Below are 18,004 nucleotides of genomic sequence, written 5' to 3'. Positions count from 1 at the left end.
ATATTATTATTTTAGTATATTGATTAATATATCATTTATTATTATTATATAAACATTTAATTTGTATTGCAATGTATTAATCATTTTATTTTAAATGCTTTATTATATTTATCATTATATAAATGATGAATTAACTGAAATAAGTGGTCAAAAGTAGGTATAAGTGAAAGGTAAGAAGATTTCAGGTAATAACTCAACAAATCTCCTTCCCATCAGGCTTGGACGATAATCCACTGTAAACATCCATCCAGCCCATAAACCCTAATGAACAGCAAGTATCTGACTGTCTACACATTCACTTCATGTCATCCCTGCTAGTCACTGCTGAATGAAGACATTAGTAGCGAACAATTAGCAGAAAGAAGAAAATAAATAATATTTACATAAAAAAAGTTACATTCCGTTTTTTCTTTCACAACCTGCTCATAAATAAAATTATTTTGGGCTTATTTTTTTTGTCCTCAATGTGTTATTATAATTAACTGACGTTATTGTTTTTCTTTTTGTTATATGGAGGTCAACTTATTATACCTTCATTAATTATTTTTGCTGCTTTTAAAATGTCCTTTATGTGTACACTTTATTGATTTACAGTTGTCCCAGACTCTGACTTTAAATCTGAAACTATTAACATTCATTTTAAAAGTGACGAAAATTGAAAAATGAAATTAATAATGTAAAAATAAATGTATAAATAAAAACCTATGGATTAGTTCATTTGTTTAATGCAGTGTAAAATCTAAAATAGCATTAATATGTTCTGCTTTTAAGTGCATATTACTGAAGACTGCTTCAAATGACAAAAGTGTATGTGACACAGTGTCATCTGAAGAATCTGAAGCTTCTTGTCATCATCTGTGAAGAGCCGTGATTAGAGGCTGGACAGCTTTGCCCAGGCCACGGTCTAAATCTAATACAGGGGTGAAGTTTGTCTTCAAAGAGAGAAACAGGCCTGATAAGATTCCAAGGAAAGTAGCTACTGCTACTGCAACAACTTATCCAAACACCTTTACAGATTCACAACCATGATGAAAGATAATGAATTTTGCTACTTTCTCTGTGGCTGACTGACTCCTCATATCCAAGCCAAAAAAAACAAAACAAAAACAGGGAAAATATACAGTTAAACAACACCAAACCCAACCCAACAAAGTAAATGAAAATGGTAAAAAAATGGTTAAAGACAGTTCCTGTAGCTCAAACTAGAGCATGGAGCTAGCAACACCAAGGTCATACATTCGATTCCCAGAGAATGAACTAATGAAAGTCGCTTTGGACTGAAATGCATACATTTAAAGGGGTCCTATTATGCTTTGTGTGAAAAAATAATGCGTTTTCGAACCACCAAGCATGAGAGCATGTTCTACACCCTCAAAACAAAATCAAGACTTTGTAAAAGAGCATAATAGGACCCCTTTAACATAAATTAACTGAAAGAAATGTTATGATGTAAATTGGCCCTAGATGGCGCTGTTGAACTTCTCTTTGCTTCGGCGTTGGTAGTCTAAACAGTAAACACACATTCAAACAGAGTCGTTTTTGTACACCTGTGATATTTTGTGTTACTATGTATGTGTCTAAAAGTACAACCTGGCATTTTGTAGTATGAAATCGTTCGGTCCGGATTCATTATCATAACGGGGTCTTGCAAAGTACGATTCATTTCATTAAAGACACACAACACTTCCTCGTTCTTCTCTGACTAAACAGTCCAGCACTATTCTTCTGCCGCCCGTGAACCTCAGGGTTTCTCACGATATCGGGATCTGCAGCCATGTGGAGCGAGATTTCATATGGTGAGCAAAAACTGTTCTGACTTTGAAACCTCTGACTGTTTGTTGTTTAGCACGATAAGCTTACTAGTTTGAGTTAGTTCTAATAGAATTGGCCACGGGCTACAGGAAAGTACGGTAGTGTACATTTTTAATTTACTGCATTGCATCTCAAAGAAATCCAACAGGATTAATGCATTCTGGTGAATGAAGTGTACTTCCACCCCAGTAAATCTATCTATCTATCTATCTATCTATCTATCTATCTATCTATCTATCTATCTATCTATCTATTTGGCCGAATACCTCAAGAGTGTGACGGAAATGTTACGCCCCTACAATACTGTGAAGCCCTGTCCGGCCAGAGCGACGAGACAAAAACATTAAAGGTCCCATGACATGCTGCTTTTTAGATGCTTTTATATAGGCCTAAGTGGTCCCTAGTACTGTATCTTAAGTCTCTTTCCTGAAATTCAGCCTTGGTGCAGAATTTCAGCCACTACGAGCCAGTCCCACAATGAGCTTTCCTTAGGACGTGCCTATTTGAATATATTTTAAAATGTAAATGTAATTTATTCATGTGATCAAAGCTGAATTTTCAGCATCATTACTCCAGTCTTCAGTGTCACATGATCCTTCAGGAATCATTCTAATATTCTGTAATATATACAGCTATATATAATATTTGCTGCTCAAAAAATATTTCTTATTATTATCAATGTTGAAAACATTGTACTGCTTCATATCTTTGTGGAAACAGTGTTGCATTTTGTTTTTCAGGATTCTTTGATGAATAAAATTCATCAGTGCAGCATTTATTTGAAATAGAAAACTTTGTAACATTATGTCTTTAGTGTCGCTTTTGATCAATTTAAGGCATCCTTGATGAATAAATCTATAAATATAAAAAAAAGCTTACAATACCAAATTTATTAAAAATATTCTGTTTTTTGTCCATACAAATTTAAGTCAGTGGGGTCTAATATGCCATTTATCCTGTCAGTCTGTCACAGAGTCGTCTCAGTTTAACTGCCATCACCAACCTGTCAACAGCGCTGGCTGAGGGACGGACGATAACGCTGGATCTTTCACATTCCACACTGAAAAAAGAGTCGGTCAAAACCCTCTGCCATGCACTCACGCTCTCCACGCTGGAGTCGCTCAAGTAAGATTATTTTTTATGTACGTGCCAGCCGCACGTACATAAAAGACAGGACAGTCTTATTAGACAGGACAGCATCATATTGGGAATGAGACTGTGACTCAAACCTTCGTCTTTTATGTGGCTGTGCCACAATAATGTACTTTTTTGATACACTGGGTTAAATCATTTTTAAGGTGACCATACTTCCACTTTTTCCCAGACATGTCCTGGCCTGGGATTTCTAAATTGCCTAAAATGTCCATACGTACATAAAAGACAGGACAGTCTTATTAGACAGGACAGCATCATATTGGGAATGAGACTGTGACTCAAACCTTCGTCTTTTATGTGGCTGTGCCACAATAATGTACTTTTTTGATACACTGGGTTAAATAATTTTTAAGGTGACCATACTTCCACTTTTTCCCAGACATGTCCTGGCCTGGGATTTCTAAATTGCCTAAAATGTCCACGTTTTGGCTTTGTTTTTCTATTGACGCGCTCTCTTGCAAGCCACTATTGGTCTTTTATGCACAGTGCTTCCACACTATTGACTTTTCAGTCATAACCATCAGTAAGTATGAAAACAGTAGGTAAACAAAGTCAAAACCTGGACATTTTAGGCAATTTGTGAATCCTGGCTAAGGAAAAAAATTACGTATGGTCACCCTAATCATTCTCGGTGCTTGCTTTTGCTCAAACACTTGCTGAAATATGTCATCTCTTTGTTCAGCTTGTGTGGATGCTCATTGACTACAGCTGATTGTGAAGCTCTGGCTCAGATGCTCTCTGGAGGCTCACGGCTGCGTGTGCTCAATCTGTGTGGGAATAATCTGGAGGATCAAGGCCTTATTCACCTCAGCAGTGCCCTGGAAAACTGCAGACTACAAGAAATCAAGTACACTTGCACTATTCATATATCAGTCAGTCTTTTTGGAAACATAGAATTGAAAGCCATGTGGTAAGTTAACTGCTGTTTTGTTGTATTCTACAGTCTGGATTTATGCTCACTGACGGCGGCATCCATGCCTGCGCTGTCTTCAGCTCTGAACAGCGGCTTTTCAGAGCTGAGGAAGCTAAGCCTGAGCCGGAACGCAGTGATGGATGATGGGATAGAGCTGATCTCACGAGTGTTACAGAAAGGCAGCCTCAACACATTGAAGTAATACACACATACTCTGTTTAGGTGACCAACACAAATGCCTAAAAACCACCACTAAACACCTCAGAAAAGCAAATATCTGTTATAGTTTAAAACAACTGTTTTCTGTTTGATGTATATTTAAATATAATTTATTCCTGTGATGTGAAGCTGAATTGTCAGCATCATTACTCGAGTATTCAGTGTCACGTGATCCTTCAGAAATCATTCTCAAGAATGTTGAAAACAGTTGTGTTGCTTGATATTTTTGTAGAAACCATGAGTCTTTGATGAAAAGAAAGTTCAAAAGAGCAGCATTTCTTTAAAATATAAATCTTTTGTAACATTATAAAGGTCTTTACTGTCACTTTTGATCAATTTAATCCATCCTTGCTGAATAAAAGTATTAATTGCGTTCAAAAAACAAATAAATTATATATATAAGTTTGAGATGGTTGCAATTGTCTACAGAATTCAAGAGGTTAACTGCACTTATTTGAATCTACTAATAGCCATTTGTGTAAAGCCTGTTTATTGAAATACTGATTAGTTATGGGATTTTTGTATGATTGATCATGTGTTTTATTGTTTTAATTACAGTGTGTCTGACTGTGAGTTGACTGGCTCCTGCTGCTCCTCTCTAGCAGCTGCCCTCCAATCAGAAAACTGCCGTCTGACTGAGCTGGATCTGTCCGTAAATGATCTTGGCCAATCAGGAGCGATGCAGATATGTGAAGTGCTGATGACTCCTAAATGCACACTGGAAATACTGGAGTATGTATGTAAATGAGCTGTTTTTAAACACATTAATGATGATCATGTGAGGAGGGCAGAATTGAGGCATGTTAGGTTATGATATTATTGGTTAATGTTATTTTTCCTGGGTTGGATCAGTAGAAAATACTCTAAAATTTGGGATGACTAGGATTGTTTTTTGTTGAAAGAAATCAATATAATGCATCCTTTAGTAAAATAAAATATAATATTGTAAAATATTGATAAAAAGTGTCAGTAAAGGTTCAGTTCTTTTTTTATGAACTCTGGGCTACCTTTCTACCACTTAAGCGCTTTTTACATGGCTGAGTTTGGCGGAGGAACTCACTATTAGAATCCATAGTATACGGTGGCAGAGAAGTGCAAAACAAATCACAATTCTGAAAACAAAATAACAAATTACAAATGCAAAAGCAAGTCTAAAAAACAAAATGCGGTGCGTAATCCCAAACCAATGGCGCTGTCTCAAACTATACCTACCTCTTCCGGTTTGTCTGATTTGTCGTTGTGTTTTCTGACTTGTTATAATGTTTTCTGAATTGTTATTTAGTTTTTTAGACTTGCATTTGCATTTGTAATTTGTTATTTTGTTTTCAGAATTGTGATTTGTTTTGCACTTCTCGGCCACCGTAATAGTATCCCTTGAGTGAACTCTCATTATGGGTTAGTGCCCCATATGTTGTGGCTCCCCTTGGTGGCCCCATATGTGTATTATTCAACTGACTTGTCCCTTAGGATTCAGTGTCTCCCCTAGACAAGACACTCGATCTGACACGAGGTTCTGTGTTTGGTAGTTCTTGGTAGTTGATTATGTGAAATCTAAGCAGTGTGTGTATTTTGGTGTAGAATGAGTAGATGTGAGCTGACCAAGGAGGTGTTTCGAGCACTGGGGAGTATTTTGACGTCTGGCGTTTCAAAGCTCGTCAGTCTCTCGGTAGGCCTGAACGATGTGGGCGAAACTGCAGTCAAACACATTTGGGAGGCGCTGAGACACAAACACTGCAAACTACAGCACCTGGAGTGAGTAAAATCCTCACACATGTGCTCACAGGAGCAACTAGCATGATTGGAGATGGGCTGAAACTAATTAAACCGCACCTGATGATTGAATCGTGCCTGTCTCGTCTTGTTTCTGCAGTCTGGAGATGTTGTCGCTCACAGACACTTGCGTCGAGGAGTTATGTGAATCTGTTGCTGCCAGCAGCACTTTATCAACTCTCATTCTAAAGAACAACATAATGACCGACTCCTCCGTACCACGATTGGTCAAATTAATGCTGGACCATCCTCTAATGACCGAGCTAAAGTAAGTTCAGTCTGAAAATATATTTTCAAAGTTTTTAAATGCATTTTAAAATATACAAAAATGGCCAAATATACATTAATAACATACAATTTAAATATATTTATATAAATATATATATATATATATATATATATATAAAAAAAAATAATAATAATATATTTAAAACATTTAATAAGTTTACTTTCAGTTTGTTTACTATTTGGTTATTTTTATTTATTTGTTTTACCATTTTTTATTTTCAGTGGAAAATACATTTTGTATTAACCCAAAAATTTATTTTAATGTTGTAAATGTGCCTTTTGTCCTTTTGCAGTACATTTTCTATTATGTTTTGGCATTTGAAATAAAGCTAAATATATTTTACATTTAAAAAAATATTTTATTATGCTGTAAAACACATTTTCTACTGTACATTTATTTTGGCCAAAAAAAATTGCACTTGTGTCACATCTCAAATTGATGTACTTCATGTGATAACATATTATTTTTCTCATATTTTTTCCAGTCTGAGGTATAATGACTTCAGTGAAGATGTTTTTGAGTTGATGGACACATGCCAAAATATTGTTTATTAGAGAAGCACATCTCAGGTTGGATGACAGTTGCATGCTTCAGGTATAAACAAATGCTATTATTAATGCATATTCTATTCTGTTTATTCCTTAAGACCAAGAGACAAAGTGACTCCCTCTAATGGCCTTTTTACAGACAGTTTTATACAGTGGCCCCAAAAAGTATGAATGTCTTTGCATTTGCAACCAAGTATTATAAAGTAATATTTATTTGAAGTAAACATAGCACAAAAAAAGAACATTGACAGTTTTCAATAGATATACTATTAAAAATTAGGATTAAAAAGGATTTTTTCTGGTTGTGAAGAATAAATTGCTTCATAATATATACATTCATTTTTAATTTCATCTTAAGTGTCCAAATACTTTTTGGAGCTACTGTAAATCATTCAGACTGTCATGTCTGGTTCTTCACATACTCTACAACCCTCATAATGCTATTTATTGTCTGAAAGAACTAGACAGCTATAGCTCATAGAAAGTGATTTATTTCACATTACATATTGAGAAATATTCATTTTAGTGTGATTTTGTGAACTGTTTCACTCCGAATGGATGGTAACAGCTTTAGTGGCAATTAAAGAGGAGCGCTCAGTCTGGCATTTGTGGCTTTTCTTCAGAATAAAGTGGCTGAAAGTACAGCGCTGAAGGACAGATTCATTAAAAATGAGTTCAGCAGGGCTCACATGCATACTGCACACAAACACTCACACATACTCAGTATTGCAGCTTCGTCCTTCTTTCACTGATGTTCTGGATGGTTCTGCAAGCAGTGGATGAACTCTGTAACAGGCCGACCCTCGTAACAGATCTCATACACTGAACAAAAGTGTCAAAATCACTGCATTTGCTACAACATCAAACCAACTGGAATTTACTTTAAAGACAACATGAGCACACTTTTCAAGTCATTTGACAACACAAATTTGTTAGTGGTAGTGTTACTTTAGAATGATTTAAATAATAATAACAAAACTGCTAATTTAGAGGTGCAACTGTATAGACCTCTTGGTTTCATTGTTATGTGTTTATACATGTATATCATGCTTAAAGTACTAACCTACTTTATTTACAACAAAAGAGAAATGTTAATTCACTGTATTACTATATTACTGCTGTTGATAAAACAATTCAGTTAATGTGCGTAAACATTGCATGCCAACCTAAAAATCGATTGAACTGTTAAACATGCTGGATATGAATTGTTTTACATATGCACTGCTAATTAGTGATGCTAGGTTCTTGAACAAATTGTTCTTTTGAGCCGGTTCTCAGGAAGTAACCGGTCGAGCCGGTTCACAAATTCGAACTGAATCGAACTTTAGTTCAGGGTTGATGACGCAGGACGCACAGCCCGAAGTACCACGTCCAACTCAAAAAGAACCAAATTGAGCCGATTCAACCAATTGGCGAAGTTTGCCGAGGATTATCGAAGATTCTGATTGAGTTGACGATACTGTGCAAGCCTGAGGCGCGTACTAATATGCGTATTATGACCAGTGTTGGGGAAAGTTACTTTTAAAAGTAATGCATTACAATATTGCGTTACTCCATGAAAAAGTAACTAATTACGTTACTTAGTTACTTTTTATGGAAAGTAATGCGTTACGTTACTTTTTAAATCTGGACAGGGCATGCTTGTTTGCTTTTAAAATAAAAAAAGTTATATTTTTGGCAAATATAAAAGCCTTTTCACACCAAAAGTGAAATGAATAAGCCTCAGGCTGAAGGGAAAGTACATTTACGTCCGTACAGTAGAATACAGAAGAAGAAATTTCAACACACTTCAGCAATAAAAAAAGACACACAAATGATTGTCTAGAGTAATTTGTGCTTATTAGTACGGTTGAACTGGATCATCGAAGGTCAGAAGCAAAGACATTGGTTAATAGAATGGGATTAAATATATAAAGGATATGTGTTGTTTAACATTTAATTATTGCAGGTTTACGTCATATTCTGAGTTGCGCTATTTGTATTCATTTTGAGGAATACTGAATCTTTTTTTGTCAATCAATAAATTGGAAAAAAAAGTAACTTGCGTTACTTATTTGAAAAAGTAACTCAGATATTCTCTTGTAAATTAAAAAGTAATCCGTTACTTTACTAGTTACTTGAAAAAAGTAATCTGATTACGTAACTCGCGTTACTTTGTAATGCGTGACACTGATTATGACTGTTATTAATTTACATTTTATTAAAACCTGAAAAAACCTTTCTGTCGAGTGATGTAAATACATTTTACAGTAGTTTATCGTGCATGCATATTATATTTAAATTTGCTTAAGTGAAATCAAGGAGTTTTATAAGACTGGTTTATTCATTCTAAGTTTGCCGAGGATTACCGAGGACTCAACAAGAACCGAATGAGCCGTGGCGAAGTTTGCAGACGATTACCGAAGATTCTGATTGAGTTGACGATACTGTGCAAGCCTGAGGCACGTACTGGAAATATGCTTATTATGACTGTTATTAATTTACATTTTATTAAAACCTGAAAAAACCTTTCTGTCGAGTGAATACATTTTACAATAGTTTGTGCATGCATATTATATTTAAATTTGCTTAAGCGAAATCAAGGAGTTTTATAAGACTGGTTTATTCATTCTTTATACTGTAGACATGTAGAACATGTCCGCGTTTGTGCATTAATGTTTGTAATGTGTGCTGTAGGTGTGACACTTTTAGGAATCTTATCCGAGTTGTAGGCTAGTCAATATTGGTCAGTCAGTCATATCTGAGGATCAGCGAATGAAACTGTGACCACAAACACCATTAACTTAAGTGAATTATATGGCAATAATCAGCAATATGCTTTCACACAAATATCTTTATTTTTTTAATGTTTCAATATGTGTTGACACAAATTACTTATTTGAATTTTTCATTGATATAACATTGCATTGAGTTGTTAGAAAAGAAGTGTGTAGAGACGTTGTTGCTTGATGACGTCAGGAACCGATGAACCGGCTTTTTGAACCGGTTCAATAAGCCGATCTGTCCGAAAAGAACCGGTTCGCAGAAATGAATCGGACTTTGCATCACTACTGCTAATTCCTTTGATGTTATGAGGTGTAAATGGAGAAGTGTGATTAAGCAAACCTTCAGAGCGCCACAGATCTCAACCACATCTGCTTCCTGTACGACCGTGACCCGGAAGTGATGTGTCTGCATGAGTTCCTTAAGCAGCGCCCCCTGAGCTTGATCTCTGCAGCCTTACAAACATGAAACACACAAATGCATATAATCCCCCAAAACAAAAATATGACTTCTCTAACATATTCTCGTTGCTTTTCATCAGCCTCACCAATGGTGGTTTCACAGAATTTCTCATCCGCCGCCTCATTGGCGATATTTGCTCCCATCAACACGCTCATCTTGATGCCCAGCTTCTCGTGAATAACCTCAGAGATCAGCTTCAGTCCGTCCGGTCCTTCATCCACCCCCTAAACCAACCATATGCAGAGTCATCGCTAGCTATTGGTGTCAAATGTGACAGTCTTGTGATCTTAGCAACTTTTCCCTTAATGTAAGACTGCTGAGGAAATGGCACACAGTGCATATGAGTGTACGGCAGGGTTCCTCAAATCTTGCCCTGGAGGGCCAATGCGCTACAGAGTTTAGCTCCAACCCTACTCAAACTCACCTACCTGTGTTTTTCTAATGATCCTGAAGACATTGATTAGCATGCTCAGGTGTGTTTGATTAGGGTTAGAGCTACACTCTGCAGGAAAGTGGATCCCGTGGGCCAGATTTGAGGATCCCTGGTGTACGGGACCTTGATGAGTGACATTCCCAGCGCATCCGGATTGATTTTGCCCTTCATGGTGTCACAAACACGACCGATGAACTGATGTGGAATCACAAAGAGCAGAATTTCAGCGCTCTTGGCAGCATCGAGCAGATCTGGCACCGCCACCTGTGAGCGAGAGAGAGAGGAGAACGAGAGTGGAATAGACAGAAGAATCTGTTTGATACTGAATGATGAAACCTGGAGAAACATATTCACTATATGATTGGTTACACCTACAGTGCTCTGTTTTATGTGACTGACATATTGGCTGATTTATTTATTGTTTTATTTTGGCAGAGTTTGGGTCCACGTCAAGCCAAAACCACTTTGTTCACAAATAAATCATTTTGGTTACCGTTCAGTGTCTCTGTTGCATCTGTTAATGGTTTTCTAGGCCTCTAGCCCAGTCCTCTAGTGAACCTAGTTAGGCTGAAGGATTTGGCTGACTCTCAACTATTTGGACCACAGGTCATAATGATGGAGAAACCACATGCAGCTTCGCCAGCTTCTTATCAGTTGCTTGAGTGGAAATAGATGGTTTCCTTTGCAAAGCAAAGCAGCAAGTGTTAGCTTCCTGTATAGTAATTATTTGCTGTTATAACGGTCTCTCATAAGATGATTCTCAACTATGTTATGAAAGATATTTTTCTTCATGCAAATGTGTGTAAAATGGCCATAAACGAGTTTTTCCATTATATACAATGTATCTATAAACTGTATCTAATTTGCATATTAATGTGTTTTTGGGGGCAACATAGAATGAACAAATAAGTGCAATAATGGGAGTAATAATTAGCAAGATTTTCATAATATCTCATATTTAATAGGAATATTGATCTATAATTTTTTTCTCTATTCATTTGTTGTGTTTTCCAAAATGTGTAATAAACATGCTTTAAGTCCCGGTGTCCTCGACAGTGGACATGTATGAAATTGATGTCCTGTTTCATAACAGAAGGTCATATTTTGATTTGAAACCCCATATCATTTTTCTGAGATGTTGATTTATGACAAACAATTTGTCAATTAGTCAGATTTAAATTATAATTACAAAATATTACCATATTTCCATTATGGTGTTACATTTTATCACTAAATGAATGTCAGCCATTTTTAAAGACCAAGGAGAGGGAGTGATCACGGTGAAACATCCAATCATTTGGTATCTCTGGAAAGCCCTGAATGTGCTCTGTACAGGACATCCAGAAGTGAAAAAGTGTGACATGTAACGTCTCAGAGAAATCGCTAAAACTATGTCCTCTACAGTGGACAAAACTCCATAGCTGGTAGTCAGGAGGATATATATGCAAGTAAAACAAATAGCTTTTATTATTGCACACACACACACACACACACACACATATATATATATATAAACAGGGTAAATCAAGTGACTATATTTTGGTTTTTATAATACAATATATTACAATATTTTATTATATTATTTATTATATTAATTGTATATTATAAATATTATTTTATTTTTTATGTATATAATAAACTATGTACGTTTTCAAGTAAAACTAGTGACTTTATTTTTATAATACAATATACTATTTCATTATATAATTTATTATATTAAAATAATATGTAATAATTTTTATATAATAAAACAATGTAATATTCTCTCTGTATTATTATTATTATTATTATTTTTTTTTTATTATATATTTTATGGGGGAAAAAATCCATATTTGTTTCAAAATATATGATTAGAATTTTAACTTTAATTTATTAAAATACAAAGTTTCTATTTTTTATAGATTTTTATTATATTAAAATAGCAATATATAATAATGTAATATGTATGTGTGTATATACAGTATATATGCATTTATACATTTCTGCTACATTAAAAATATGAATATTAGGATTTTAAACTTTCATTTATTAAAATATATAGTTTCTTACAACATTTATTCATTTTATTATATAAGTATTCAAGTAAAACAAGTTACTATTAATACATTTTATTTATATATATAATAAATTATATGATTAAATTATGAAGTTTCTTACAACATTCTCCGCAAGCTTGTGTCCAAGCAAATACTTGACGTTCTCATGGTCTGTGTTTATGATCTCCGTGAGCTTACGTCCGTTCACCGTCTCTTCAAACACCCACATGTTAACCGTGGAGTCAAACTTTGAGTTATTCCTTGCATTTGTGCCAACTATCTTAGCAATAGCAGAACCCCTGCGGACATGAGAGCAAGAGAGAAAGTGAATTGTGTGAAAGGTTGCATGCAATATTACAATATTGTGAGTGAACACTGTACTGTAGGGTGAAAAGTAACTAAAGACTTAGTGATGATAGTGATCAAAGCCTGTTGTGTAAGATCTGCTGTAGTAAAGTGGGGGTTAAATAGTTTCAGGTTTGGTTTAGGTTTGATCCCACACAAGGATCACTGTAGTGCAAAATACCCAGAAATATTTTGCATTATTGTTTGGGAACATAAACTATTTTGGGTTGGTAATGTGTGTAAACACTGAGTTTAGATTAAACTAAACATTTTCACTGTATATGCATTTAGAGAGTTTGTAAAAATCCAATATGACTCTCTTAACTGGACATATAAACACAAACTTGTATTGTTGTTATATACTGTATACACTACTTTTGGAATCTTGTTTAGTGTGACCATAAACAGGTGGTTTTAAAGGAACAGTAGCCCATTTCAAAGATTCAAGCTCATGCAAGCCTCACAATTATCAACAGCAGTCATTTTTACAATAAATATGTCTATATGAATGTGTACATTATTTAAAAAGCTTAAGGAAAAGTCATAAATTCTAAAGTGCATATTTTTTTCATGCATTGAAAGTAGGATATAATACACATTTCTGCAGCTGTCAGTACATTTCAAGTGCATTAGAAATGGACACTGAACCACAAATGTGTCCAGACGGCTGTACGTTGGTTAGTTAAAACTTATGGAACATAACTACTGAACCTAACCAGTGTGACTGACTGGAACATGTGTCCTACTTGTTTTGCATTGCAGCAATGTTACAAATGGCTCATGTAAACAGTGATAACTTTACTTGTATCACGCTTGACGTGTTCATTGTTTGCTCATAACCGGAGTCACTAATCATGCAGATTTACGCTACAAGCTTTTGTAGAATTGTACAGTAAGAAAGTTATTTCCCTTAACCAGGAAGTTAACGTTCTTAGAATTGATAAGACAGTTGACCCTGAGTGGTCAGCTAAATATCTACAGCGGATCTAAAATATGAATAGTTAATTATAACTAGTTATGGTTAATTATTCATATTTCCTGTTGTGAGCTAAATTCGCTACATAGGCTAGTATTCAAGTTTGTCCAAAAGCACATTCACAGCTGTTGAACAGAACTTCTTAAATGGATCTCATATTATGTAACAAAAACGACATTGTGTGTATCAGTATTATCCCTATTAATATGTCTGCTGTTATGCCCTTTCAAATGTCAAAACCCTATACTTGTTTATAGCATGTGATTCATTTGTCTTATGCTGTCATATGATCCTAAATCCCTACAGCTCCAACAGTCATTTGTAAAAGAAAAAAATATATAAATATATATTTTACCAGTTCCCAAAGCCGACGATGCAAACTCTTTTTGGACTTGACATTGCGATGTAAATCTTCACCGGATCCTTCGCTGAATTACAATCACTCTGATCTGTCAATCAAACCGCCGCGCAGTGAGCGTACACTTGAGTGTTGTCAGTGAAGCTACGCCCCCGGACTCTATTGGCCACTCAGAGGTAGAAAACTCCGTTGACTCCGCCTATTATTAACTGGTGGGCGTGATTACGGAATCTCAAAGCAAATGATTCATTTTGATGTTAAAGGGGTCATATAATGTTGCTAAAAAGAACATTATTTGGTGTAATGAAATGTGTTATGCAGTTTAAGGTTCAAAAAACATTATTTTCCACCTACTGTATATTATTGTTTCTACTCTATGCCTCGACTTTCTGAAACGCGTCGATTTTTACAAAGCTCATCGGTCTGAAAAGCGAGGTGTGCTGTGATTGGCCAGCTATCTAGTGCATTATGATTGGCTGAATACCTCAAGGTGTGATGGAAATGTTACGCCCCTTACCATACTGTGGTGCCCTGTCCTGGCACGACGACAAAACCAATAAAACCCATTACAAACGAGGCATTTGTTGCATCCAGTGAGGACATAATTACGGATTATAATGACTTATACTGTCCTTTTACATGCTGCGTTGCATTGTGCCGCGTAAACATAAAACCATGTCTGCATTTGTGATCAGAGAAATGACAAACAACAAGTGCTACTCTACACTGCTCAAAACTCGCGTTTGAATCATCAGTGGCAAATCCTTTAAAGGGGTCATATGATGCTGCTAAAAAGAACATTATTTTGTGTATTTAGTGTGATGAAATGTGTTTAAGCGGTTTAAAGTTAAAAAAACACATTATTTTCCACATACTGTACATTATTGTTTCTCCTCTATGCCCCGCCTTCTGAAACGCGTCGATTTTTACAAAACTCATCGGTCTGAAAAAGCGAGGCGTGCTCTGATTGGCCAGCTATCCAGTGCGTTGTGATTTGCCGAGTACCTCAAGCGCATGACGGAAATGTTACGTCCCTCACCATACTGTGTTGATGCCGTGTCCGGCTGGAGCAACGACACAAAAACATGAAAACCCATTACAAACGAGGCATTTGTTGCATCCAGTGGGGACATAATTACTGATTATAATGACTTATACTGTCGTTTTACGCGTTGCGTTGCATTGCGCCGCGTAAACATAAAACCATGTCTGCATTTGTGATTGGAGAAATGACAAACAACAAGCCCTACTCTACACTGCTCAAAACTCGTGTTTGAATCATCAGTGGCAAATCCTTTAAATGAAAACGTACTTACGTGAGTCAGAACTGCCGGCATTTTAGTCAAACGTTACTCTCCCAGGATCAGTAAACAGTCCTCCATAAAATGTGCCGGCAATCCACAGCACTAAATTGATGTATTTCCTCAGCGACCAGCACGGATCAGCTATCGGAAAGCGATATCGTCCTTTTTTGGAAGACCAAACAAAGTAGTTTCGCTTTCACAACGAAAAACACAGTGGCCTAGCATGAGCGAAAGCCCCGGCTTAGCGTGAGCTGAGGTCGGGCAAGAGTGAGCCGAGGCGGCGGGATAGAGAATGGCGGATCCGTCGAAGGAGCGGTGAAAACGGTGAAAGCCGATCCGGCGATCCACAGCACTAAGTTGATGTATTCCCTCAGCGACCAGCACGGATCAGCTCTAGGCATGATGAAGCGGATATCGTCCTCTTTTGGAAGACCAAACAAAGTAGTTTCACTTTCACAACGAAACACAGGGCAACAACAATACTACAGCGAGAATCAAAGTTACGCCTTCTTTCTTTGTGTGAACATTTGGGCGGCGTTATGCAAATCTTCCCACATAGTGAGGTAGACATGTGGGGGCGTGTTAGAACGAGCCGTTTTAGGTAGGTGTGGTTGACGCTTAACTTTTATAAAGAATATCTCTTTGGATTTGAGACTTTAGTCTTTGCAACTTTACAGATCTTCTTTATGCACCAAGAGCTTGTAACACTCCAAAGAGAAAGAAAAAAATTGAAATCGCATCATATGACCACTTTAAAGAGAAGGGGTGAGTAACTTAGCCTACTTCATTACTAAAGCTTAACTTTTACAATAATTATATATGTGCGAGTAAAAAGTTGAGTGTCAATAAATACAGTAGGCTATGTACATGACAAGTTTTCATAATCATTCATAATATTATGCATTGACACTTTAGTCTCAGTGGGACATAATGACACAAAGCCAAACTGTAACTTGACACTCAGCAAAACAACTCATTGTTAGAGTACAATTCTAGATTTGTCTACTAGCTTAAGGACTGACTGTAAAGCTTGTAATTATAACATGAGCAATCAAAAAGTTCTAAAGTGGAATGGGAAGTAGGCTATAAAGAAGACCTGTCACGAACGGGAACTGTGATACATTGTAATGGTCCTACAAATATGCTTTATGCAAAATGTAATTTTGTTTTTCTTTTTAATCTTTTGACATTTTTGTGAGATTCAGCCACACATGGAAGTAAAAGATCAACTGATTCATCAGAACAGGAATTTTGCAAAGGAACTGAGTAGCTTAAGATAGCAAAATGCCCTTTGAACAATGGAATCCTCTGTTTAATAAATGGAATACCAGAACAGTTCTCAGGGGTGAAAGGTCAAAGTTCCATGGGAGAAATGATAGGAATTCCTCAATTCAAAAATAGCTTATGGATTTTTTTTTGGAGAGTTAAAACCTTTGTTATTTTAGGATTATTTATTTAGTATTCATTCATATTTTGAATTGATTTTATATAACAATTCAAAATATTAATTAACTTTTATTTTATATATGTTTTATTTTTCATTTCAATTTTAGTTTGTTTTCGAAAATGTTGAAATCTTTGTTATTTAGTTAAATATTTATTATTTTAAATAATATTGTTATTTAGTTTAAATTTTTAATCCAATATTTATATCTTATTTTATTTCAGAAAACGATTTTTTGTCGTTTTAGTTATCAATAGCAACATTGCTTTGCACAACATTACATCTTAATTTGTACAGACACACACACACAGAAATATTCCAGGCAGGCAGGTAAACAGGACAATCATTTTATGCATGTTTATTCATTAAAAAAAATCATATTTTATTACAGCCACATGATAAACATCAAAATAATACAGAAATGTATCAAAGTTTGATTTATATATTAATACTGTTGATATTTGACAATCTTTATTTTGTAGGAAATACTGAAAATTGTGTGGTTTTTCTGAAAAGAAATCAGACCAAATTCTGCTGTATATGAGATTAATATGGTGTCTAAAATGTAAATCAGACATGAAAAAATATTCATGAGCTGCCATATTCCACAACAAATCACTGTGTACTATCTGCTGCCATTTGACACATCATTCTAATGCATCACAGACTTAAAGATACTTCATTTCCTCTGTTTAAAAATATCTGACACCCTGTTGCTCAAACTTTTCCTCATCCATTCCAGAAATGATCATAATATGTACATGCACAAAGACACACTTACAAACAGACAAACACATCCATGCACTTTCAGTCGAGCTTGCAAACACACAGCAATGGCACACAACTTTAACTGACACATATACAGACATGCACACACATCCCAGCTCCCGAAACAAACATGACACTGCAGACAGAAGCCTAGGAGAGCTCACATGCACCCCTGGGAATTTCTAGGGTTAGTCTCTCTCTGATCTGGGCCAATTATATCATGCTCATATCATATAGCACCCACAGGCCTTCAAGAAACAGTTCACCTAAAAATGAAAATCAGCTGAAAATGTACTCACACTCAGGCCATCCAAGATGTAGATGAGTTTGTTTTTTTCATTTAAATTTAAAGAGAGAAATTTAGCATTTAGCATCACTTGCTCATCAGTGAATGGGTGCCGTCAGAATG

General features: G+C 35.7%; 2 protein-coding genes across 2 annotated transcripts; one reads left to right on the top strand and one right to left on the bottom strand.

Moving 5' to 3' along the window:
- Window positions 1-1,464: 1,464 nt before the first annotated feature.
- LOC107584904 (ribonuclease inhibitor-like) lies at window positions 1,465-6,888 on the top strand. The gene is made up of 8 exons (XM_016271675.1): window positions 1,465-1,499; window positions 2,776-2,937; window positions 3,650-3,814; window positions 3,911-4,078; window positions 4,658-4,831; window positions 5,678-5,851; window positions 5,970-6,137; window positions 6,643-6,888. The coding sequence occupies exons 1-8, from the start codon at window positions 1,465-1,467 to the stop codon at window positions 6,710-6,712; spliced, it is 1,116 nt and encodes a 371-aa protein (XP_016127161.1). The 3' UTR covers window positions 6,713-6,888.
- Window positions 6,889-9,436: 2,548 nt separating this feature from the next.
- Window positions 9,437-14,120, bottom strand: LOC107584903 (glycerol-3-phosphate dehydrogenase [NAD(+)], cytoplasmic-like). Its single transcript, XM_016271674.1, has 6 exons — window positions 14,077-14,120; window positions 12,522-12,699; window positions 10,488-10,628; window positions 10,017-10,155; window positions 9,812-9,924; window positions 9,437-9,466 (listed from the first exon to the last, which is right to left on the bottom strand). The coding sequence occupies exons 1-6, from the start codon at window positions 14,118-14,120 to the stop codon at window positions 9,437-9,439; spliced, it is 645 nt and encodes a 214-aa protein (XP_016127160.1).
- Between the last annotated feature and the right edge of the window lie 3,884 nt (window positions 14,121-18,004).

The sequence above is a fragment of the Sinocyclocheilus grahami genome, unplaced genomic scaffold (assembly GCF_001515645.1).
Source record: "Sinocyclocheilus grahami isolate Dianchi unplaced genomic scaffold, SAMN03320097.WGS_v1.1 scaffold64.1, whole genome shotgun sequence".
NCBI lineage: Eukaryota > Metazoa > Chordata > Actinopteri > Cypriniformes > Cyprinidae > Sinocyclocheilus > Sinocyclocheilus grahami.
Note: the sequence above shows the minus strand (reverse complement) of the source record. Positions and strands in the feature narration are given on the sequence as shown.